At 41.1% G+C, this 24,618-nt stretch overlaps 2 protein-coding genes across 8 annotated transcripts in view; one reads left to right on the top strand and one right to left on the bottom strand.

Moving 5' to 3' along the window:
• Gstcd (glutathione S-transferase C-terminal domain containing) overlaps window positions 1–3,077 on the bottom strand; it is a 178,855-nt gene extending 175,778 nt beyond the window's left edge. For 2 of the 5 annotated variants that reach the window (XM_063260592.1, XM_013150586.3), the window contains exon 1: window positions 2,865–3,075. The gene's annotated coding sequence lies outside the window, so the exon portion shown is untranslated. Of the gene's footprint in view, window positions 1–2,864 lie in introns of all 5 variants that reach the window. The other 3 variants (XM_063260593.1, XM_063260591.1, XM_003467982.5) reach the window with 3 other exon arrangements.
• Window positions 3,078–3,111: 34 nt separating this feature from the next.
• Ints12 (integrator complex subunit 12) lies at window positions 3,112–18,739 on the top strand. 3 transcript variants are annotated; one of them, XM_005002891.4, is made up of 7 exons: window positions 3,112–3,224; window positions 8,050–8,214; window positions 9,366–9,518; window positions 11,231–11,418; window positions 12,893–13,052; window positions 15,348–15,494; window positions 18,055–18,739. In XM_005002891.4, exons 2-7 carry the CDS (start codon window positions 8,059–8,061, stop codon window positions 18,637–18,639), a joined length of 1,389 nt encoding a protein of 462 aa, XP_005002948.2. In that variant the 5' UTR covers window positions 3,112–3,224; window positions 8,050–8,058; the 3' UTR covers window positions 18,640–18,739. The 3 variants fall into 3 exon arrangements, with proteins under 3 accessions (XP_005002948.2, XP_003468029.2, XP_063116664.1); XM_003467981.5 differs by lacking the exon at window positions 3,112–3,224 and adding an exon at window positions 3,238–3,638; XM_063260594.1 differs by lacking the exon at window positions 3,112–3,224 and adding an exon at window positions 6,344–6,454.
• The last annotated feature ends 5,879 nt before the right edge of the window (window positions 18,740–24,618 follow it).

Raw genomic sequence — 24,618 nt, 5'->3', positions numbered from 1 at the left:
GAAGAAAGTGTTAAGTAGGAAAAAATGGAAACAAAGCAAAGGAAGGGAGGCGTTGAAGGAGTGTAGGGGAATCAGAAAAAATGAAGAATCAAGTTCTATCACATACAGGGACAAATCCCCTATCATGAATGTGACTGCGATGGATAACTAAAAGGTACCAATAAATCTAATTAAAAAAACAAGTGACACTAAAAATTTGTATGTGAGTGATATGCAAAAGAACCTAGATTCTACACAGGAGAGACGTGTATGCAGGAATTATAAAGCAATGTGTAAAAGCCCAGCCTCTTCAGCTAGACTACATTCAAACCCTTGCTATAACTTCCAGCATAATTTACTAATTTATAAAGGACAACAAAAAAAATAGTACCTCATATACTGAGCTCTGAGAACAGAACAATGACCATCAAGTAGTAAATTCCTAAATAAATACTACCATTGTTTTAATTTTTAAAAGTGCTGGGGATTAAAGTCAGGGTCTTGTATGTGATGGGCAAACATACTGCTATTGAGTTAGCTAAATTCTCAGCTTTTATTATTCACTTATAATTTATGCCCAAATTCTTTACCCGCTCACATTTTTAAAATACACACACTTTCAGGTATAAAACCCAAAATATGCTTTATAATTCCAAATTTTTTCCTAGGAAAGGTGGATGATTCATGCTGAAACATTTTGTCCTTCAGATATTAACTAAGGCTGGAAGCAACAGGTTTTTTTTTTTTTTTAAAGCATATAAATTTGAAATCCGTAAGTCCACCAACATATTAACCAATTATAATATGTAGACAGCATAAAAGATTACAAACTTTCCTGTGTTAAAAGTTGAAAAACCTGTTTAAATTCCCTGCTATACCAATTTTTCAGCATTTTGAATATTAAAACTTAGTTCCTATAGCTTTCATGAATCAGAACCATTTTCTTGCAAATCCCATCTTATTTTATTGCAGTAACATAGATTAAAAACAAAACACCTCACTTCCCCGGAGATAACAGATAACAACCTTAATACTAAAGATCAAACAAGAAAAAAGAAAACCGGAGCTTTACTAGAGCTCATTACTTTATGCAGGGCAGGATATAATTAAGTGCTAGAGGACAAAGTTTACTATTAAAACTGGCTGTTCCCTTATCTGAGCAAAAAGTTTGAGGAAGTTTTAAAGTAAAAAAAGCTTATTGTGACGTTAGTCATAAAAGAAGCCTGTGATCTCTCTGAGACTCAGGGAATCATCCGTTGCCATGGAGTCAGAATGCTCACAGCTGAGCCCGGCTTCATAATTAACAGAGATCACAGCCTGAAACACCAACAGGTTTAGAAACAACAGGGGGGGGGGGAGTCATCTGAGAAAGAAACCACTAAATTTCCACAGCAAAAACCAACTGTACTTGTTACGATCTAAATGATTCAAATTTCTGCAGGGCAAGTACTAATCATAACAGAATTCAGTAAGCTACTTTGAATCCAGTGTTTGAGGATTAAAAACAACATCCACTACAGTTAGGTAAGGTGGCTAAGACTCGGAATTTGTTTCAAAGTCTGCTAAGTTGTTACAAATTCAGATACTAAATAATCTTATTTCAAAATAGGTAATGATATAAAAGCTAAAAGGAAAATATGTTTAAAACAAATGTTGATCAGTTCAATACTACACAAAGTTCAACTCCCCATCCTTGCCCAGTAATGAAAATAAAACCCGGAGGCATCTACATACCCACCGCCCCACCCCACCCCCACCCCGCCCGCCTTTAAATTTTGAGAGCAGGTATTGCCCATCGGGACTGCACTTGTGTCCCTCTTTCCAAAACCTCCCTCACTACTGGGATTTTAGGCACACACCACAGACTCAGAAGTACAAATCTGACCTTCTTTTAGGAGTAGGTAAACATGCAGAACTGTTGAAAAAAGAAACACAATGAAAGGCAAGGAAGACAATTCTCCAATTTCTGATTTTTAAGTCTTCTTTTGGAAGTTAAATCTCTTAAATCATGCCTCTAGGTATCCTCAAAAACCATTTCAGTGAGAATGCTTAAATAGTCTTAGTAGTGTATGGTCTCCAATAGGTAATTTAAAAATACAGCTGTTTATTAAATATTAATAAATCATTCGGCTGTTTTAAGCACAATATTAAATGACTGTGTTTACATGTTTAAAATTGTCATGTCGCTACTTCTTGTTAGCTTTTGCTTTCTCTCCTGTAAACATTGTTTTATAGATAAACCCGGAAAAATATTATAGAAGTATACCGCCTTCTTTATCGATGTTAGCACAAGATATATTATTTTAAACGTTGGCATTTTCTTGACAGTCAAGAATGTACGGCATCAAGAATAAAGAGGAAAATACTAGTTCCAAAGCCAGGAGAATTGGGATGGAAAGTATATGGAAAAGTGGACATTACTGAAGTCAGAGAAATGTTCAGCCAAGTTAAACACACATTCATTTCCTATATAGATAAATAACCCTGGAGAAATACTGCTTTGATGATGTACCATAAGTAAACGTCCCCAGATGAAGCAAGTCCTTTGCTGTGGCCACATAAAGTGATTACTCCAACTAGGAAGGGCTGTACAGGAAAATCTAAGCGTGTGGGCGGGGGAGAGGAAAAAAGTGTGATCCAAAAGGTCTTGCAATACACTGAACCACAAACTACCTACTACCCTCTCAGCAGAGGAAGGTGAGACTGGCGGGGGAAACTGAGGCCCGCGAGCGCAGGGGCAGAGCGCGGGCCTGGCGTGAGGCCGCGAAGGTCACAGCGGGACCCCAGTACTCCTCGCCCGCCCAGGCCGCGGCCCGAGGGCCCAGGGGACCGTGCTCCCCGGGGGTCGCGGGGCCCAGGACCCCGGGCCCGAGCGCCCTCTTTACCTAGTCGCAGGGGCGCGCGGCCAGGCAGGGTGGGCACGGGAGGGAGGTGACGGCCGCCAACGTCCTCCCGACAGCCCCAGCCGGGATCCGAGGCTCCTCCTGGAAGCTCCCGCCAGCCGAAAGCCGGCTTCCAGAGCTGGCCACACAGAAAAACAGGAACCTCGTGTGGAAAACAACCGCGCCACCATTCATTCATAATCCGGCGGACCGGAAGTCGGCGATTTGCGTCACTTCCTGCTGTCGCTCCGCCAAGCGTTCCCCTCGGCTCCGAGGCCGGAACTTTTGTTTCCCGGCTTCCGAAGCCGGCCGTGCGGGGAGCGGTTCGGGGGCGGCCCCGCGGGACGGCGGGTGGGCGGGAAGGTGAGTACTGAGTGGGGATGCTCGGGTCCCGCGAGGGACAGGGGGCGTAGAGCCCGTGTGGCCCTGGCTTACTCGCCGCCCAGGGACGAGTCCAGTCATTTGGGGCTTGGGGTGCGCACCCTACCCTGGCCGCACCCCACTTTCAGCCAGAACTAAGCCTCCTCCGAGGGCGACGTGGACGGGACACGCTAGTGAGGACACGGGTGGGGCCTCGGGGCTCGGAACCCCGCGCCGACCGTCCTCGGGCACAGCCAGTCCCCAGACCCAGCTTCCAGCATCTCGCGTCTTGTGTGAGGCCTTCCTAGTGTCGGAGGTTGACACTGCTTCCTCGAGTCGCCTCCTGTGCTTCCCGGCTTCGCTGCCACTCTGACCGCGCTGGGATCGGTGCACGAATCACCTGCCCTGCGTCCCCAGGTGTGTCCCTAAGGTATCAGTGTAAGCCACTGGCACGCCCGGGCACTCCGTGGAGGGACTTTGATAGAATGTTTATTGGAAAGGACTGCGGAAGCTTGCAAAGAGACAGGAAAGGGAGGCTCTTTGGAGCTGTCAGGAGATGACAGTCCTGAGGTTGCACTGTACTGTCGGGTTCCTTTATCTCGGGCACAGAGAGAAGGATCAACTTCAGAGTCATTCTGAGATAGGCCAGTAAGGTGGAAAATGAGATCTAAGGGAATGCATGTATTTATATATGAATACCCAATTCAGGTTACAGAGATCACAGAAGCCCAAAAAGTGACAAGTAGTAGAAACTTAGTTGATTCATTCAATAAATATTTAAGGGCCTGCCACATTTCAGGGATTCATGAAATGACAGTGAACACCACCAACAAAGGAAGTCCCTACTCAGGAAGTATACACCCTATTGGGACAGATGAATTTCAGCCCGGTGAAAGAGTATTGTAGTTATGCGGAGTGTGGTGGTGCGCACTCAGAAGGCTAAGGCAAGAGGATCATTGCAAGTTTGAGATCAGCCTGAGCTACAAAGTGAGTTCAAGGCCAGCCTGAACTACATAGTAAAACCCTGTCTCAAAAAGACATATATATATATCATATATATGATATATATATATCATATATATATATTATAGTTATAAACATTGTATCGTACAAGTTCCCAATATGAAACAGAATTTTTTTTTTTTTTTTGCTTTTTTGATGTTTGGTTTTGTTAGGGGTAGGAGACAGAGTTTCCTTTTACCTTTTGCAGAAATGAACCCTCAAGTGAGCTATGTGGGATGCTTTCCCCAGCCCTTAAAGTAATTTGTTTTATGGATGGTGTAAAACTTGTGCAAAAAAAGTATTGTTCAACATAGAAAGCCCTGATACCATGAAGAAACACTAGAAAATATACTAAAAGGAGAGCTTACTGATAGGATTTGGGGTGAAAAAAGCACAATAGCTATCAAGAGTCTTCATTAGATGTTATGTTTGAACTGGGTTTTGAGAGGATTTGGAAATAAGAAAAAGGGTAAAGTCCTCCCAGACTGAGAAAAATTATAGTGTTGTGCCAACTAAGGGCTCTGCTGTAAGGATTATCTGAGAAATGAGTGACAGTTTTTGTCAGTTAATGAATCTTCTTAAATGATAGATTAAGAAATTTGGACTTTACTGTATTTTGAGGGTGGTGGAAAGTCTAACTTTTCAGCAGGAAAATTAAAAAGAAAAAGAAAAGTTGATTTTTCAGAAAATTAATATGACTAGTGTTGAAGTAAAAGACAATTAGATTATTGGCATCATTCAAGTAAGCTAGCTGAGAGTTTGAATAGTATCAGTGCAGTTGAAAACGAGATGTGTGGGAAATGTGGAGTCCAGGAAAATCCACAGGAAAGCCCTAGTGATTAGATATGAGGGGTGGGGGAAGACTTCTCTCTCAGATCTGATTAACAAAATTTTGTTATTCACTGAATAAAGTGTGAGAAAAGGAACTTTTCAGGATTATCTCATTTAGATACTGCTAGGACAGCCAGGTAAAGATGTCTACTAAACAATTAGAAATGTGGGATTTGAACTAAGGGGGGAACACATGTGAAATCATTTGTGTAGCAGTCATCGTTGAAGACATAATATTGTTACCAAGGAAAATAATGGTAGCAGAACTGAAGAAGATAGGCCAGGATAGATCTGAGCAGTACTGAGACAACGGAGATAAAAAAAAGATGGGCCAGAGAGAGAAACAGAGACAGGAGAGGAAATCTAGCCTACCTGAGCTCAGAGAGGCGGGCTTGTGACAGCAGGCGTACCTGTCATGTGTTTCCTGGCCTTGTGTTTACTACATACTCACTGTTGCCAGGCACTCTGGTAGACGTGAGTTAACAGCAATTGGCAAAAACAATCCAGTGTCTGCCCTCGCAGCATTTACATTTGAAAGAGAAAAACAGGCGTCATTTCTGTAACTAACACTGTAGTGCCTAATACCACTTTTGGATGATGTAACATAAGATTTCTACTTGTGTTGAGGAAATGTACAGAAAAATAGTGAAACTTGAAGTATAACTAGGACAGGTACAGTGCATTTGCTACTAAAGCAGTGAGGAAAGAAAGGTGTACTTCAAGGACTTGAAATTCTTCAGGTGGCCACAGCGTGACATACAGGGAACACTGGAGTCAGCACTGTTCTAAGTGCTTTGCGTAATACCAAATTATGTAGAGCATTGGAGATGGGGGAAGAATTCTGTTTTTTAACTTTTGGACCGTAAGATGTGATTAAAATATTTCAAATAAATACTGGTCATTCCCAATATTCCTTACAGCAGAGCTCTTAGCTAGCATAGCATTAGTTTTTTCTCTGGGAAGACTTTATCCTTTTTTCTTATTTCCAAACCCTGTCAAGACCCAGTTCAAATATAACACTTCAATGATACATGACTGATATGAAACAATTGGAAGGTAAACAAGAGTAGTTTTGGGGGACCAGAAAATAGGTGATAATAGACTGATTTTGAGTGGAAACAGTAACGATTAGAAAAGGTAACTGAATTTGAAGAAAGGGTGGGAGAAGGTTAAAGCTGATTACCAGGTTTCTAACAGGAGCAGTGGGGTAAATATATTAAAAAGAGATTTCTAGAAGAAGAATTGGCGGGGAGATAGGAGGATATGAATGACCGTGTGAGGGATGTGTTCCACAGGTGGCCCCAATGAGATGTCCAAGTTCAGCTGGCAGATCTTGGAAGAGAAACGTGGGCTGCAGCAACAGATTTATCACTGGCAAAAAACTAGATCACATCATCTAGGTCAGTAGAGCAGAACAGAATTGCCTGGTGGTTGGGCCCAACTCCCGAGTTCCCTGGCGAAGGAGCCGGGGTCAGCGTTCACCCCTCTCTCTGTTCCCAGCGGATGCTCCAGAGAACAATTGTGGGAGGAGGAGGTATAGGGTGAGACAAGAAAAGACCTGATTTTACCCAGGATAGTGTCATTTTTATTGGAATAGGAGCAGCCTACAAAGAAGATTGGGAAAGGAGTAGTAGGTGAAAATAGTATTTAGATTTGCGTAAGATTGAATTGCCTTTGGGAGAACATTTTCTTGGAGTAGTACAAAGGCCAAGTTGTAGGATTTGCAGAATCAGCAGAAGCAATGAAGGAAAAAACCCACTAAAGTCAATAGTATGCTGAGGAAGTTTTGTTATAAGAGAAAACAATGTGACAATAATTTTGAAGTTATGAAATAGATACCTTCTTGGAAACTTAAAATAAGCCCAGGGAGAGTGTGTGTGAGTGTGTGTGCATGCGCGTGTGTCCAGTCCTATTTGGAGAGAATGAGAAGGGAAGGAATAAGCCATCCATTCTCAGCCTGCACCTTACATGCCAGGACTCAACCTACAGCAGGTGTCAGTGGCGTGATAAGCCCTTGGGAGTGGGAGAGTGCTGTGGAACAGCTGACAGCTCCTTACCTGCGCCAGTGCAAGTGTGCTGCGTTACTGTTACGCTTCCCTGGAGGACAGAAGAGGATTTCAGTGGCAGTGTGTTGATCAAAGGGTTGAATACAAAGAGTGCATTTTTTATGTTAGTAATTCCTTGCCTGGAGAAGAATTTGAAAAAGTGAGAACCAGCAGAACCATCTGATAGCATTGGCATTAACTGAAAACAAAACTGTTCAGTGTTGTAGAACTCCAGAAGCCTTTGATGTTTATCTCCAGTCGGCTTGCTTATTCCTTGAGCTCCTGGGCCACAGCTCCCAGGGGTCTCCGGGGTGTCTGTAGGGGAAGTGAAGCCAGCCTCTGGAGCCTTTGTCTTTCAAAATAAGTTATCAGTGAGATACCTCAGTGTCACTGGGGATCCAATGAGGTTATCCTGAACATACTTTCTGAGTCGTTCACATTTGGGGTGGAGGGATAAGGAGTCAAAGAGCAGCAGTGACTGCTCAGCCAGTCACTCGGTGCACCTTTGCACCATTGCCTGGGGTGTCCTCCCCAACAGCACGTTCACAGGCTCCCTAAACCTTTGCCTTTGTGTTGGAAATACGGTTAAAAGAAGCCTGGGTGTGCAGTAAACTTGACCTGCGCACAGTGTGCTAAAGGGGCACACATCTCTAAGAACAGCTCTCTAGGCACAGCAGACATGCTGTCTGATCAAACACTGCCTTCCATGGAGACACAGAAAACTGACGGTGCTGGTGGCTTCAGAAGGGAAACAAGAAAACTAGATGACAGCAGGCATGAGAAAGAAGTTTCCTTTGTATGCATAATAATCTTTTGGACATTTTAAATTTTATATCATGCATGATATCTATTACTGTATACACAAAAGAACAAATTAGATAAAACCATGATGTAGATAATTGCATACCATCTCTAAATTATTTCATTCTTTTTTTTTTTTTTCCTCCCAGGTGTTTGCAATGGCTGCAACTGTGAACTTGGAACTGGATCCCATTTTTTTGAAAGCGCTAGGTTTTTTACATTCAAAGAGTAAAGATTCTGCTGAGAAGCTAAAAGCATTGCTTGATGAGTCTTTGGCTCGGGGCAGTGATTCAAGTTACCGCCCCACTCAAAAGGTTCGTGCGGGAATAAAAAGCTGGGAGACAGTTTTGCAGTAGTAGCACGGTGGTATCTCTCCTGTGGCACAAAAATATTATTCTTTCATTTTCTTGTCTTCCCTCAGGCTTTCAGAGAACTGTTACAGCACACAGAATAGTTAGTTTGGCCAGGGGATACTCTGTATAGAAATCAATTTCTTTATGATTTACTTCAGTTTCCACCTATTTATGGACAGAATTGTTTTTAAGCTGTTGGATTTAACCACAATTTTTAATTAATCTGTAATTTTTAAGGACAAAAAATAATGTAAAAAATTTTCAAGAAAGTGAATTAAATATGGGTGAGATAATTCACAAGAAAAGGAGATTTGGGTGAAGTTAGAGCTATGGAGCTTAATGACCGTAGCTGAGGTAGCAGCCTTGTGTGATGAGAATCCTGTTTTGCAAAGTGAAACCGTTTTTAAATCCCAGCCTCGCTCTTAGAGTCGATGATGATGATGATAGTAGGTCATGAATGTTTTCTGTACGCCGTGCACTTTTCCAAGTGGTTCATGTGGATCATTAATTTTAAGTGACAATGATCCTTTGATATAGGTATTTTTCATTTTCTTCCTTTTACAACAAGGAAACACCCCCCTCTTGTTTACTGGTAAAATAAGAATAAGAACTATTTTGTAGGTACAGTATGTAAAGCTTCAGTCACTATGATAGGCCTATGACTGCATATTGTGTTGTCTCTCATACCTATTAAGACTTTCTTCCCAACCCTTCTAAAGCTCTGGCCCTGAAAGTCACCCCCATCTGGGGTCCTGGGGCCCCAGCTGAGAAGCAGGAGATGGGACAGTCTGAGGAGTTGTAGTTCTAATCAGAAGCTCGAGATGGTGTCCACTTCGACTCTGCCGGGGCCACAGGAAGTTAGTGCCCTACACATTGTCTGTGTTGGTAGCAGGGACAGTGTTGTGCCAGCACTTAGCAAACTCTGCACTTCACACAGGCACAGTCGTGTGTGCCAGTTGTCTCTCAGCACAGCCACCTCAAAAAGTGTGCTATACTGGCCATAACATAGTGTCTTAATTTTTAGCTTAAAATTATTTAAATTTACTATATATTCTTTTTCATTTGGTAGATTGTCTGAGTAATTACTGATATCTTTTTATTTTACCCTTTAGGATGTGGAACCGCCCAAAATTTCAAGCACAAAATCTATTTCTATTAAGCAAGAACCCAAAACGTCATCCAGTCTTCCTCCTGTCAGTAACAATGGCAAAATGCTTTCGGCTGAAAAGGCCAAGAAAGAGGCTGAGAAGAGGCCTGCTGATAAGGTAGGGTTTGTTCTAACTTAGTTTATGAGAAAGCAAGTCAGTTGTTCCACAGGCAGAAAGAAACCAGGTTGTATGTGTGCTTCTTCTATGTAGTAAGTACAAGTACATAATAATCACTCAGATAATACTTTTTAATAGCCATAGATGTTGATTTTTTTTGAAAAGTGAATAAAAGAAACTTAACCATTTACTGAAGCGTTATCAAGTATTTGAGCCCTTCTTATATAGTAATTTCAAATGGGTTCTCTAATCTGTGCCTCAGAGTTTCTTGTTGGAATATTTGTTGAGAAGTAAAAGTAAAATGTGGCAGGATATAAAACCAAAACATGAACATAAAGGACACCTGGGTGTGATGGTGCTCACCTGCGATGCCAGCGCCCAGGAGGCTGAGACAAGAGGATCACTGGGAGTTTGAGGCCAGCCTAGGACACAAATGGGTTCAAAGCCAGCGTGAGCTACATAGCAAGACCTTGTCTCAAAAAAGAAAGAGAGAGAGAGAGAGAAAGAAGAAAAAATGTAAGTGACTAAACATGAACTTTGTTCCTGAAGGAAAAGGCCTTAAAAACTCACAGATAATGCTTGGATTATATATTGGTTGATTTCTGCAAATATTAAATAAGATTTTAGCAATTAACAAAAAGGACATTAAAAAACATCTTCAGCAACCTTACCATGAAGGTCGGATGTGTTACCACATGTTTTCCTTCCTTGTGCTAAGTAGTAGCTTTTCATAAATTATTAAATATTGTTTTGTGCTTTTAAACTTAAACAAATGGTAATCTGCTATGTATTTATGTTGTTTAATAACTGCTTTTCTTAACAATGTGCTATTGAAATTTATGTTGATCTCTGTGGATCTAAAATTAACCACGTAGTTCTCGTTCTGTGAATGTATCAGTTCATCTTTTCCCCTGCTGATGAACAGTTGGGTTATTTCTTGTTTGTCTTACTACATAGAACCTCAGTGAGCATCTGTGTATCTGACCTGCTTCATGCTTATCTTTTTGTGCACATGTTAATATTTTTATAAGATGTTTGTAAGTGCATGTAATAGGATATGTACATCTCGTACATTCCTAGGCGTTGCTAAGTTGCTATTCAAAACAAAGATACTAAATGCATATTCCCACCAACAAAGTACAATATAAGAATTTCAAATCCTGCAAGTCTTTCCAATTTAATTTTTGCCAATCTAACAGGTTTCTCTAAAATACTTATAATTTAAAGAAGCCAGAATTAGTTTGGAAGAAAATAAGGCCATGTATTCATTCTGGATGACTAGTGGAGAGCTTGTTATTACTCATTTTCAGTACATTTGAAATAGCAGTTTGTAATTTTAAGTATTTAAAAATAACTTTATTAATGCTAGTATTGCTCAAGTTAAAGCATTTTGTTAGGGAAAAAAAGACAGTGTAAAAAAATTCATCGAACTTCTGAAAAGTCCATAGTAGGTAGAACAGTACAGAGAGAAATATGTGCCTCGCTGTTCCAACTCATTTATTTCTATCTTGTTAGTTCTTTTCAACATACTGACTATAAATGCAATACAGCTGTTCTACAGATCTTTAGGTGTAGTTTATGTCTCCAGCTCTGTGAAAATACCCATAAATGTACTTGATCATTGCACACTGTCCACCCTGTCCCTTGGTGATTTATAATTTATTCTGCTGTGTCCCTTTTAATTATCATTTCTGATCGATTATTTGTTATAGATGAAAGCAGACACCACTGAAGGAGTTGATATTCCAAAGAAACCGAGGCTGGAGAAACCAGAGACACGATCTTCTCCCATTACTGTCCAGACCAGCAAGGATTTAGCTATCTCGGACCTTTCCAGCTTCGAGGAGACCAGTGCCGATGACTTTGCCATGGAGATGGGCTTGGCCTGCGTTGTCTGTAGGTGAGTCGCACCTGGCCACAGATTCCGTTGTTTCTTTGAAAAACAGTAAACAGCTTCCACCTACAAAAAGGTCACTGTAATTGTGAGGGGTTTTCTTAATGTGTTTTTATTTTGGGGGGATATGGAAGAAATAGATTATATCTTACGAACTTCCCATGTAACAGTTAACATCCTGAAAATTAGCAAATGCTTTATCTTCCTGACTGTGGCTACAGATTTTGTATTGTGGTTGCTGTTGGTTTTGATCACACAATGCACATGCTGTGTGGCCGAGCTGCACCCCAGCCCTAGCTGCTGCTCTGTAATCTGTTTTCTGCCCTCTTGGGCTCTAGAGGGATGGTGATCATTGTTACTCTTTAGTTCTTTCCATCTTTCTTGTTGAGAAGTCTGTGTTCCTGTTTCTTTTCTGAATTTTTCATAGTACTTATTAAAACTAATTTATATATTTTCTAAAACACAGTGAAGTCTTTTCCTAAAGATAATAAAAATGAAAGGAATATAGGTTTTTCTGAGTGGTACTTTAACATTTAGATGCATAATTATGAAAACAGTTAATTCTACCTAGTAGAAGACACAGTTTTAAAATCAAATGACTAGGTTTGAACTCCTTCTGTCAGGAGCTAGTCTTTAACTGTTAGTGGTTTTCGTTGCCCAACACAGAAAAAAAGATTGCCGTCTCTGGTGCTCTTGGCCTGAGAAATGTGAAGTCCTGGTTCACTGAGTAACTCTAGGCTGTCAGAACCTGGAGAGAGCTGGTGTGCTAGGGGCCAGGTGTGCTTCTGAGCAGGCTCGGGATTGGGACTTCCTGGGTTTCACATGTATTGGGTTATTTCCACCTTTATCTATCATGAAAGTTAGCATTTATCAATGAATGCTAGGGTTTTAATTTGGAGAGAACTAGTAAATGGACCCCTTCCTCGGGAGGCTTACTGTGATGATCTAAGACTGTGAAGATTGCTGTTTGTGCTATCAGAACTCCCACCTTCCTGAGAGCTGTATCTCTGCATTCTGGTCCGCTGATGAGGACATTGGCTGGACACCCTGTGTCTGCAGAGCTGCGTGCTAAGCACTGTGGATGGTTAGGCTGAGACCTACCTTCAGGAACTCCTTCCCAATGAGGAGAACCGCATGCAGCCAACTAGCATAAAGAGCGTGTTGGAGGTGGTAGAAAAGTGTCATGAGGCCGTCGGACAAGGAGAGTCGAGGTCTCCTGCCTTCCGGTAGGAAGAATAAGAGTCCAGCAGTGAGCCCAGCTGCGGGCATCGGATGTATTTATGGTCAAACATAAGCTTCAGAGAAGTGAAGCACGCATGCTGGGTTTATGTTAGGGCTCACTATTTCCTTTGGCTTTCTGGCTTTCTTTTTGCTCTATAGTAAGAGCAAAAATTTATAGAGATTTACCAAAACATCCAAGAGAGAACTTTGAATTGCTTTTTCCAAGAATGTGTAATATTTAATGGTACATTTTTCTCAGACAGATGACGGTGGCATCAGGTAATCAGTTAGTGGAATGTCAGGAGTGCCATAATCTCTACCACCAGGACTGCCACAAGCCCCAGGTGACAGACAAGGAAGTGAACGACCCTCGCCTGGTGTGGTACTGCGCCCGATGCACCCGGCAGATGAAGAGAATGGTAGGAATCACAGTTTTCTTTGTTATACGTAGTATTTGTTGCTGTTTCATTGACAAAGTGCTTTCAAGATAAGTACTTGGACGTTAGCACTCTGAAAAAGCAAGTAATTTAAGCTATTATGTAAATGTTGTGTATACAAGATGCATGTTTTATGTTTCTAGGCCAAAAGGCCAAACCCTCTCTGTTCATTGCCCTCTGTTCACCTTTTGGCTTATTGTTATAGGACAAAAGTTCAAGCCCAGCCTGAGAAACCTAGATCCTGTCCAAAAATAAAAAATAAAAAGGGCTAGAGGTCGAGCTCAGGGCAAAAGCTGCGATTAACCCCTAGTAGTACCAAAGAAAAATCAGCAGAGAGGAGATGGGGAGGAGGAGTTGTTTACTTCTTTTCATGTGCATGTAGAATTACTAAATAATTACTAAAATGCTCACTTCATCTGCTTCAGTGTTCTCAGAGGCTCTCAGTTACTTATGCAGTGAGCTTAGAATCTTGGGGTGCATGTATGGAGAGTCCCTCTCTTTTTGACCCATTGCCTGTCCATCCCAATGCTTTACCATACAGCCTCACTCTGCGTGACACCAAATATGCATGCTGTGACTGTCCTTATTCCATGCGTTCAGTTTCTAAGCATCTCCTTCTCACCTAGAGTAGTTATTCTTTATCTGCTTTGCAAATTAAATGTTTGCTCCATGTGTCAGGATGACCAGATCTCATTCCTTGGCAGAGCATCAGAGCAGAGCCCAGGACAGGTCATTTTCTAATTCTGTTCTCACTGTGAGCCAAGAGGAGATGTAGATTAGTACCAGAAATCAACACTCAAGCTCCCGGTGTAGCACTATGTGGTTCTGGGAGGATTTCTAACGACTACAGGACAGCTGCCAGAGTGTGGACAGCTTCTTGTTTATTCTGTTTCCTTATCCTTGGTAAGTAACGGGGAGGAATAACCGGTAATTGCCGGGCCTGTTCTGCACTCCCACGTGCCTGTAGCGCAGGCCAGGACCCGCTCGCTGTTCGGACAGGTGGAATCAGCACCGTTTTGCAGGTGACCAGAGCAAGGCTTGAGGAGCTCACGTGTTTTATCTGGGGGACGTAGCTGGGGAAGTGAGTGAGTTAGGCTTTAATCCTGGGTCTAGTGACACCAAAAAATGCTCTCCAGTACTGCGTCGTACTGTGTATGTAGCTTTTATTCTCCTCCTGTAAAATGCTAAAAAGAACCAAACTGAAAAATGACTAGAGTTCATAAGAGAGCTAGTTAATTTAGTTTAAAAGTAAAAGAAAAAGGGCCAAGGGTATAGGTCAGCAGCACAGCACCTGCCTGGTAAGCACGAGGTTGTGAGCTCGATCCCTGTTACCAAAGATAAATAAATAAATGGGAAAAAATCAGTTATTCATGAAAGTAAAACTGTAGTTTTTGTTTCGGTAAAGGAAGAATGAAAGAAATTCTCCTCTGATAACAGAAATTTGTAGTGATGAACTTTCTCCAAGGACCTGGCTTATCTAGTTGTGCAGTATGGGGAACCTTCAAAAAGGTTCACTGTTTATCAGTACTTTCCCTTGCCCATTTTGTATTTAGAACAGTATAATTCCCTCACCTGTGCCTCACTCACCTGCAGTACCCAGAGGGTTCCGCCGGGGCCCGAGCAGGAAGTGTGTGGCTAACTGCCGGGAGGTGTGGAGCGTACTTCGCAGCGAGCAGAGCTGGGGCGCAGCTGGCGCACACAGCTGAACTGTGGTGGCTAGGCCCAGCATCTGTGGCTTACACCGACTCTCGTTTAGAAAGGAGAAAATTGCACGCACTCAACATACACACTTTTTTCTTGGTCGTTAATTCCAAAACCATTCAGTATGTTGTTACATAGCAGTCACATCATATTTGGTATAGCACAGAAATGACAGAGAGCTTACAGAAGGTGTGTGTGTTACATGCAAATGTACCGTTTTCTATAAGGAACTCGAGCAGCCACAGATTTTGGAATGGGGATGCGGGGACAGGCCAAAGCCTTACACCAAGGGAAGCTATACTATAGCTTGAGAATTTCCTTAAAACACAGCTAGGTTTGTCTTGTTAAAATGCTATTAACCAACCCTAAACTGCATGATTTCTAAACCTTATTATTATCATTACTGGTAAGAAGCTAATGAAACCTATGAAATTATTCATACTGTGATAAGCAGTCTGTTTTTTTAAATGTTCAACTCTATTTCTGTTCTACAACTGGCCTGGTGATAATTTTTTATTATATTTCTTGTGTAGTCAGTTAAGATTTAGTATCTAATTTATTTTCTGACCTCAACAGGCTCAGAAAACTCAGAAGCCCCCGCAGAAGCCAGCCCCAACTGTGGTTTCCGCAGCCCCCGCCGTCAAGGATCCCTTGGTTAAGAAACCAGAAACAAAGCTCAAACAAGAGACCACCTTCCTAGCGTTCAAGAGGACAGAAGTCAAGGTACAGTGCTTCCGCGTTCATCCCAACCCTGCCTTCACCTCATCAGGCGTTTGCTTTAGAATCTGAATCCCGCTTCCCCGCTTCCCACAGTGGCAGCAGTTCTGCGCCTCAGGCCGCTGTGCTGCTCGGCCTCTTCACGCCTTGTCTCCTTATGAAGGGTCACTACTATGCTACTCAGTGAGAGCCTCACTTTTCTCATTCCCAGTTCACACCCTTCACACCCCTAGGTTATTGTTAACAGATTAGCATTGTTACATTATACAATAAAGTGTGTGTCTAATCTAGTTTTACAACAATAGGAACACTGTTCCTGAGCTGAATATTCCAATAAACATAGTACTAAAAATTGAAAAAAATATATTAGCCCCAGATTCTCCAAGATTGACCCTAGAAAATTCCACTGACAACTTTTTCTCAATAGCTGTAACAAGCTCAATAATCTTGATATGCTGGAAAAGCATGTGAATATATAGCACTCTTGAAAAAGACAGATATTTTTGTTTGGTGATTGTTTTTTAAAGTAGCTAGAGAAGAGTTGGTATCCAAAGTATATCCGTTATTGTTTTGTCATAAAAGGACTTGGAAATTGAAATAGCAGTAAGAATAATTTTCTAAAAGTAATTAGAGTGCTACATTCTTACTTACTGTTGGTAGGCTTTTTTTATTAACCATGTTACTACGATTGTGTATTTTCAGAAAATGCAGCATGAAATCACTTTGTGTCAGATATGCGCTCAGCCTTCATTTTGTCTGAGAGGTGTTGGTGTTTTTATGATTCAAATGAATCCATTTTTGGCATGAAAACTTTGTTTCCACTCACATGTAAAAAGAAAATGGCTTTCTAACTAGAATGAAAAAAGTTCGTACTTGAAAATTTGTGGGAAATTTATTTTCTAAACTGAAATAGAAAGGAATTCCATGGTCCCCACGTTGCTGTTCTACATCTGGCCTCTGGTAGTATTATAAAGCATTTGTCATTTTGTTGAAAAGCAATACCAGGCAACAGCAAGCCATTAAAATAAAATGCCAAACATATACAACTTGTTTCCTTGTTTATAGTTCATAAGTTTTAGTCTTTTTAATTACTTTGAATGAGTTTTCTTTGGTGAAGTTTGTTGAAAAATCATTTAGCCATATGTTTTATGTTTAAATAGAAAGCAAGGGGAAAAATTAAATCTTTCAAAACCCAAAATTAAAAAGTTTACTGCGCCTGTAACCCTTTTGCTTCCTTGATTAGCTTTTTCTCTCACTACCCATGTACATTTCTGCCGGACTTTATGTTCTATGCAAAGTTTCCCTAATCAGGATAATCTAATGAGACAGTTATCATATGATGTTGTTATACAAAAATAGCCTGTCATTTTTCAGAGAATTTACCCAGAACCTGAACTCCTGAAGCAAGAATCCCAGAGTGCTCTACTCTGATTGCTTTTCTGTTGCTTAAAAATGTTCACATACAGATAATATTCAAGGCTTTTTGTAAAAGCTAAAATTATTTTAGAAGCACTTGCAGAATTCAATTCTAAAATATAATATATTAAGCCTATCATAACCATTTTTAAAAGAAAAATGTTATTTTTTTATAAGCCTTTACTCGTAGGTGAAACTAACACTTCTTACTACAAAGATAGTGTCAGTAAGTAGTTTGATTCAAAGTTAATTTGAAAAACTGTGCCTACTGTGAAAGTAACAATGTTTGTTCTCATGTGAATAAGAGCCTTACATGTGGCCTTAGTGTCGGCTGAGGCAGGAAGTTCCGGGAGAAACTGAAGCTCTCTGCAGGAATGAAACCCCTGGGAGTGAGTCCCACCCAGCACCCACCCTGCGCCCTCACAGTTGCCAAAGCCCCTTATGCGAAGGCGGGAATTTGCTACATGATGGTTCCAACGGCATCATGGGCAAATTGTAAATCTTAATTCATGAGATCTTTTCTTTTTAATATAGAGTGAGAGTTACATACTTCTAAGTAGTCACTTTGCACATCTGCATATATTTTCAGTGCTGCAGCTCAAAATTTGGCAGCAACTTTTTCTTATAAATGTAGATTTAGAATCTGTATATATGGATATTTTCTTATTTTTTTTACACATTCACTCACTAAATAATTGTTTGAGTCTTTATCCCAAGGCATCTTTGGAATATCCTGGATGTCAGCATTTTTAACCATAGAGTGTAGATTTAGTTTTTTAAATGAATTGGATGTCTTTCTTAGGTAGGTTACAGCCATAAAAAATAAGTTAAAGCATTAATTTTGGCTTTTTTTCCCTCGTTTTGCTATGGCATCTAACTGAATCTACAAGCAGTTCCAAACAAAAATATGGCATTGAAAACTTTCTGCTCTGAAAATGGCAACACACGCATTACCTACAGCAAAGTTTGATTCTCTGTGATTTTTCACATCAGCTTTCTTAAGCCCACAGTTCTGTGGCATGGCTTACATTTCCTAAGGAATTACTTTGGGATGAAAATGGAATAAGCAAGCCCGTTGCACACGGAAGGTGTTACACACGCCGTAGGGCTCGGTACACGTGGCGTCACCAGGTGTGTGTCTTTTTTGCAGACATCCACCGTTATTTCAGGAAGCTCGTCCAGCACCAGCGTCTCCTCTTCAGCCACCAGCGGCCTCACCGGGTGGGCAGCTTTTGCGGCCAAAACGTCCTCCGCAGGCCCGTCAACGGCCAAGCTGGGTTCCACCACGCAGAACAGCGGGGGCAAGCCTGCCGCCTCCGCCGCGGGCCCGAAGCCCGTGGGTCTCACGGGCCTGGCGACGTCATCCAAAGGCGGACCGGGCTCCAAGGTGGGCCCCGGCAGCAGCGCTTCGCCCACCGTGCCCCTGAAACCGCCGCCTCCGCTGACCCTGGGCAAAACCAGCCTTAGCCGCTCGGTTAGCTGCGACAACGTCAGCAAAGTAGGTCTTCCCAGCCCCACCAGTGTAGTGCCAGGGGGCAGCGGCCAGCCCAGCGGGAATGGAAGCAGCGGCCCCTCGGGGCCCGGCGGAAGTGCCACCAGCAAAGCCACGCCCGAGGCCAGCAGCGGGCCCTCGGCGTCCCTTAAAGGCCCGACATCTCAGGAGTCGCAGCTGAACGCCATGAAGCGCCTACAGATGGTCAAGAAGAAAGCCGCCCAGAAGAAGCTCAAGAAGTGAAGGGCCCGTGGGACCCTGCACCCCTCACCGCGGAGAGGAGGCGGTGCTGCAGGACATGGACTGCCAGGTTCTATAATTTAATAAAAACCTCCATAATCCATCTTATCGTCTCTTACCTTCCTGTGTTGAGTATTATTTAGCAAGACATGGATACTTTATTTTAACTGCCTTTAATGCTTTGTTTTAATACTTTGCATAGTATGTGAAAATAATTATTAGAACCTACTAATCCCTGCTGAGAACTGCAGGTGGCTGCCAACATATGCGGGTTTAAATAAATACACGTGGTCCAGGTAGCAAAGCCCCAAAAGCCGACCCTGCGGAGAAGGGTGCCTTACCGTGAGGGACCCCGCCCCATATTTTGAGTGGTCTCCGCGCTCAGCCTTTTTTCAGTTGCTTCTTCAAGTACTTCACCAATATTCAAAATCAATTTTTTGTAATAGAATTTTGATTCATACTGATTATATCTATTCTTGAAAAATGTACAACTATCTTTGTGGATGGGAATTTGTGGTATTTGCACACAGCTTCTTCCCATACCTATCAAAGAAAAGGCGGAATTTTCTGCCCCTGGATATTAGAGCATTTTCCTCGTCTTAGCTAACTGCATAGAAGACACTCCTGTTTAAGGACTGGCTGAGGTTGCTTTGTCCGTTAAGTCAGGACATGCTTACAGTTTGGATGCAGCTTGTCACCCAGCGTTTCCTGTGTTGGAAGCCAGTCCCCAGTGTGGTGCTGGTAGGAGTGGTGACATGAAAGGGTGGAGCCTAGGGCAATATTCTTGGATCACTGGCTCACTGTCCTCACTAAGGACTAACATCAATGGGACTTGAATTAGCTCTTGAAAGTGCAGTGTTAAACCCAAAGCCTGTCCCCTGAAGCACCCTGTGGCATCCTTCTATGAGTCTGGCCATGATGCCACCCTCAGGGGCTGATGCAGCCAGGGACCCTTATTAGAGCTAGTGTCATGCTTTTAGACTTTCAACCTCCAGGGCTGTGAGGTAAATAGACCTTTTTCTTCACTAAGATAGCCTCAAGGGTTTCATTTCAGCAACAGACCAGCTGTCTACTGCAGACAGTGCAGAAGTGAGGGTCAGAGCTGACAAACTAACAAATCAGCCTGCCATTGTTCTACATGTATATTCTCATGAAAGACAGGAGGCCTTGGTTGGTAAACGTTCTCACATTTACAAAACAGTTGTAGCGTGGTTTTATCAGCTGTGGAATCCCAATGCTATTCCTTAGTCCCTGAGCTTTTCTAACATTATCCTAACATGTCAGTAAGTGAGCTCTATGAAGATAAAGCTTTTAAATTTTAACTTATTCTTTTTCTAAGGAAAGATTATTTTAAATTCTGCTGTAAAATAATAGTAAATTATCCATAGTAAATTACCATCCAAGATTGAGATAATTACTTACATGTGGAGTAAATGTTTGCTTATATGTTCAAAATCTGCCTGTAGAAGTTTGTGTTTGACAGACAGATTTCTATTGATAAAACAAATTTAGCTTAATCTTCAAATCTTCTTTAGGTTTTTTTAAAAATTTTTTTAAATTTTATTTAAGGAGAAAAAAAGGTACAAGTTGTACAGAATTTCAGAAAAAATAAACAGTAGGAAATCACTAGTTAATAGATTACATATTGTCATCTTAGAAATAGTTGTTCAAGTTACAAAATTAAAGCATGTAAAGTGAACATTCAAACAGTAAGACTACAAACAGTTCTGTTCAATGATCCAACAAAACTCAGTAATATGGTTATCTATGTTACACACTTAAATATACATGCAGTTATAGCCTTTAGAGCACTTTCTTTTCCTCTCTTTTGTACAATGACAATTACACATTTTGGGTTTTATTACTCCCACAGTTCTTACTACTTTTTTTGAAGAGAGTAAAACCAAATGCGACATATCAGAACAGAGTCAGTCAAATCAAAAGGATGGACATAATAGATAATGTAAAAACAAAATACAAGGTGATCAACAATGGTTACCATACTGCCTCTTGCTATCTTAAAAAGAATTGCCTATATCATCAGTTATAATAAAATTGAACAAAACAGTAAAGAATAAAACCAAAACATTGGAAACATTACAGGACTTTAAAAGAAGATAATAGACAACCAGAATGGGGGTCATAATGAATCTTACTGTCTTCACAGTTGTTGCCTATACTTTCGAACTTGGTACAATCAAGCAAAACAGAATAGAGGAAAATCAGTCAAAACAAGATGGTGAGGGCAATACAGGGTTTCAAACCAAGTTAATAGGAAATCAAAGTGGGTTACTATAATGTATCCTGCTATTTTTTGTTTTTCCCTTAATTAAAAAGATAAATAATAAAAAAGGAGATTGAGATAAAAGAGAACATAACAACAAAACAGCACATAGTGTTTCACCACAATATATCCCGACATAAAAGTAGTTGCCATAGTGTCTCTTTCCTTGAAATCTTTGAGTATAACTTCGTATACTATAGCATCAAACATATCAAGACAATGTAAAACCATTCAGGAGAACAACAGTATTACAGGGCATTTAGAATCAACTAACAGAAAATGAACAATGGTTTCTGTATAATCTTGTCTATAAAAGTTTTTATTTATATTGTCACATATAATAAAATCCAACAAGATACAACCTGTTAAGACCAATGGAGACAGAAGAGCAAAAGCTTATGGGACTTCAAAACAAGATGATATTAAATCAGCACTAGTTATAATAATGTCTTGTTTTCTTCAAAATATCTGTTCATACCATCCAACCTTCTCTGCCTCATTTCTGTTGAGCTCTTTTTCTGTCATTAGTTGTCAGTTTGTCTTCTTCATTTCACTTTCTGCTCCATTCATTGTGGCCTCTCTGCCACTGTTTCTGGAATCTTGGTATTTTTCTTTTTTAGAATGTCCTGCAGTATTCTCTGTAGAGTTGAATTGGTGGTTGCATATTCCCCTAGTTCCTCTTTATCCTGGAAGCACCTTGTTTTTCCATCAATTTCTAGGGACAGTTGTGCAGGATATATCAATCTTGACTAGAGGTTATTATCTTTCAAGGCTTGAATTGTTTCCCCCCACACTCATTGTGATTTGATGGTTTGTGCTGAGAAGTCTGCTATAATTCTGATGGGTGTTCCCTTGTAAGTGATCTGTTTCTTGTCTCTGATGGCTTTTAATATTCTGTTCTTATATTGGAATTCTGGAATTTTGATTATTATATGCCTGGGTGTAGCTCTGTTTGGGTTGTGGGTGGCTGGGGTCTTATATGCCTCATACATCTGAGTATCTTTACCTTTTGCTAAATTAGGGAAATTCTCCTGGATTATTTCTGTGAATAGCCTTTGTAGTTCATTTGTTTGTGTCCCTTCTTCTTCTTTTATGTTTTTAATTCTTAAGTTAGAGATCCTCTTATCATCTTCTAGCCTTTGTATTATTGTTGTTTGTTTTCTTGTTATTTTTAAGAAGTTTTTCATTTCATGCTCCCACCTTACAAATCTGTCCTCCAGTTCAGATAATCCTGGTAATCTCTTTGAACCTGCTTCACGTATTCTATGTTTTCTCTATTTTCTCCATCAAACAATTTTCCCCTCTTTTTCTGTTCTTCCATTCCACCATCTGTTTTTTCTTGAGCGGTGCTTAGCATTTCTCTAACTATTCTACTTATATCTTGCTTTACTTCATTAAATACTTCACTTTTGAACTCATCTATGAGGCTCCAGAGATATCGCTTTATGTCTGTTGGTGCCGTGTCTGATATTGCATGTTTTCTGTCCTCATTCTCCTTTGCATTTACTTTTCCTGGATCAGTGTTCTCAGGATTGGGGTCCAAGGACCCTTTCTTGTTGTTCCTTCTTCCCATATTTTTTGTTCCTTCCATACAGGCATATATAGGAGGCCCAGTTTTTTTTTTTTTTTTTTTTTCTTTGTCTGTTACAGTTTGCTTGAATTGTGCCGGCCAGGTGTTCCCGCCCACTGCAGTGTACTAGGGAGACACAGACCTGGGCAGCCTCTGCTGGGCCCGCCCCTCCAGGTCCTACTGAAGGCTTCACTGCTAGGGTGCACCGCGAGGTGCTGGGATCTGGTTTGGGCTAGCCTACTGGGTCTTAGTCCGTGGCGTCACCCAGGCCAAGCACTCCCCACCAATCCCGCTTGAGAGGGGAATATGTGACTAAAGTCACTGCAGCATCCTGTTCCGGCTAGTCTGCCCAGTCCCAGAATGTCCTCTGTTGGATCCTCCTAGTCTGTGGAGGTAGATACAGGGCTTCTCACTCACCGCAGGTAGATACAGGGCTCCCCACCAGTCCCATTCTCAACTCCGTTCGCCGATTCCCACTCTCAGAGCTTTCACGTCTCTGTCCCTGCCCTGCCAATTCAGACACCGCAGAGGCAGCAGGAAATTCAAATTGCGGGTTCCAGCTTCAGCACTGAGATTTTATCTGTTCCTCTTATAGCAGCAGGATTGCATTTCCAGTTGGTTTCTCTCAGCTTAGTTCACTCCTGGGTTGGCAGGGTATAGCTCACCTTGCTTAGGACTCCTCACACTGCACCATCCCTGGATTCTAAACTGGCTATCTCAGAGAGCCTCTGTAGCTGTTGTTATCTATCCACCATGTTCTCCTGGAAGTCAAATCCTCTTTAGGTTTAAAGACATTAATAAAATCTATCATTGTTTATAGTTCAGAGCCAGTTTGGACAAAACTGGACAGGGTGATCTGAAATAGTTTATGTAAAAAAACTTAATAATTCATCTGACCTCAGTGTTTAAAATATCTTTTTTTTTTGTACTGGGGATAGAACTCACGACCTTGTGCTTGCCAGGCAGGTGCTTAACTTCATTGTCTGTAAAACATTAAATCTGTAGTTCTTGGTTCAGTTGGCCCATCAGCATTTGAAAAGGAAAAGTTCCAGCTCATCATAGAAAATTACTGCTAAACAGAATTGAGAAAGGAAGCAATTTCATTAAATTTTAGAAAGTTAAGTAGGAAGACTTTAGGAAATAATTTCTTTCAGTGGATATGACTTTATATTTAGGATATATACCCATATGTAATTATGTACATATCTAATAATATGCACAGTGTGATATTTTTATTGAGGCATATTTGTTATTAAGAGTTTGTGTCAAGTAATTCAGAGATCTGGATTTTTCCATATCACCAAGTGAGCTCCAAAACGTTTAAACTGAGCAGTGGTGAAAAGCAGCAGTAGTACCTCTCATTCTGTTTTGTCCTGTACACCTTGCTCTCCACTCAGACGGAAGCTGTATGCAGGGAGAGAAATAGTGTCACACAGATCTGCAGATTTCAATGCGGGGCTCAGTGAAGGAATGCTGAGGTAAGTAGATGTGCGTATAAATAAGCTCCAGGTTAATAGTTCCACTTTACAAGAAACTTGGTCGGGATCACTTTTCTGTTTTGCATATTGTGGTTCCTGTTAGGATTAGCCATGGATTTTAGTAACTGAAAAAAGAGGAAACACTGAACGAACACCAGCCTTAAAACTGGGTGAGCTGGTCTGAATCCATGTCTCCAAGTCTTGGCTGAGTGGATCCTTGATTTCCTCTTTTATAAACACAGATGAAAATGAGATACCTGACACGGAGGGTCCCGGTTACAATGGCTTGACTTCCAGTGCGTGGTGCTGCAAAAGCGATACACATTACTAGAACGCGTACTTGTTTGGTCTTTTCCCCGACCAGCCAGATGCCTTGTGATGCTGTCTTGCATTTCCAGGTGAGGCACCAACACCTCCCAATCATTCATGAGGCTGCGCATGTAATTAACCCTTAGCTACAGTGTGTTGTTACTAAGTCAGGATGGGCTGCAAGCTTAGCTGCATTGAGTGAATTTTTAACTTAGGATAAATTTTGACTTAAGTTTAGGTCTATCAGAACATAACCCCATTGTAAGTCAAAACATACCTGTATTTAAAGGTTAAATGACTCCAACTCTTACTAAACATATAGTAGTACTATTTATTAATAA

Source organism: Cavia porcellus, unplaced genomic scaffold (genome assembly GCF_034190915.1).
Source record: "Cavia porcellus strain 051 isolate PalLab524CR breed Dunkin Hartley unplaced genomic scaffold, mCavPor4.1 scaffold_14, whole genome shotgun sequence".
Lineage (NCBI taxonomy): Eukaryota > Metazoa > Chordata > Mammalia > Rodentia > Caviidae > Cavia > Cavia porcellus.
The sequence above is the reverse complement of the archived record's forward strand: the minus strand, read 5'-3'. Positions and strand labels throughout refer to the sequence as shown.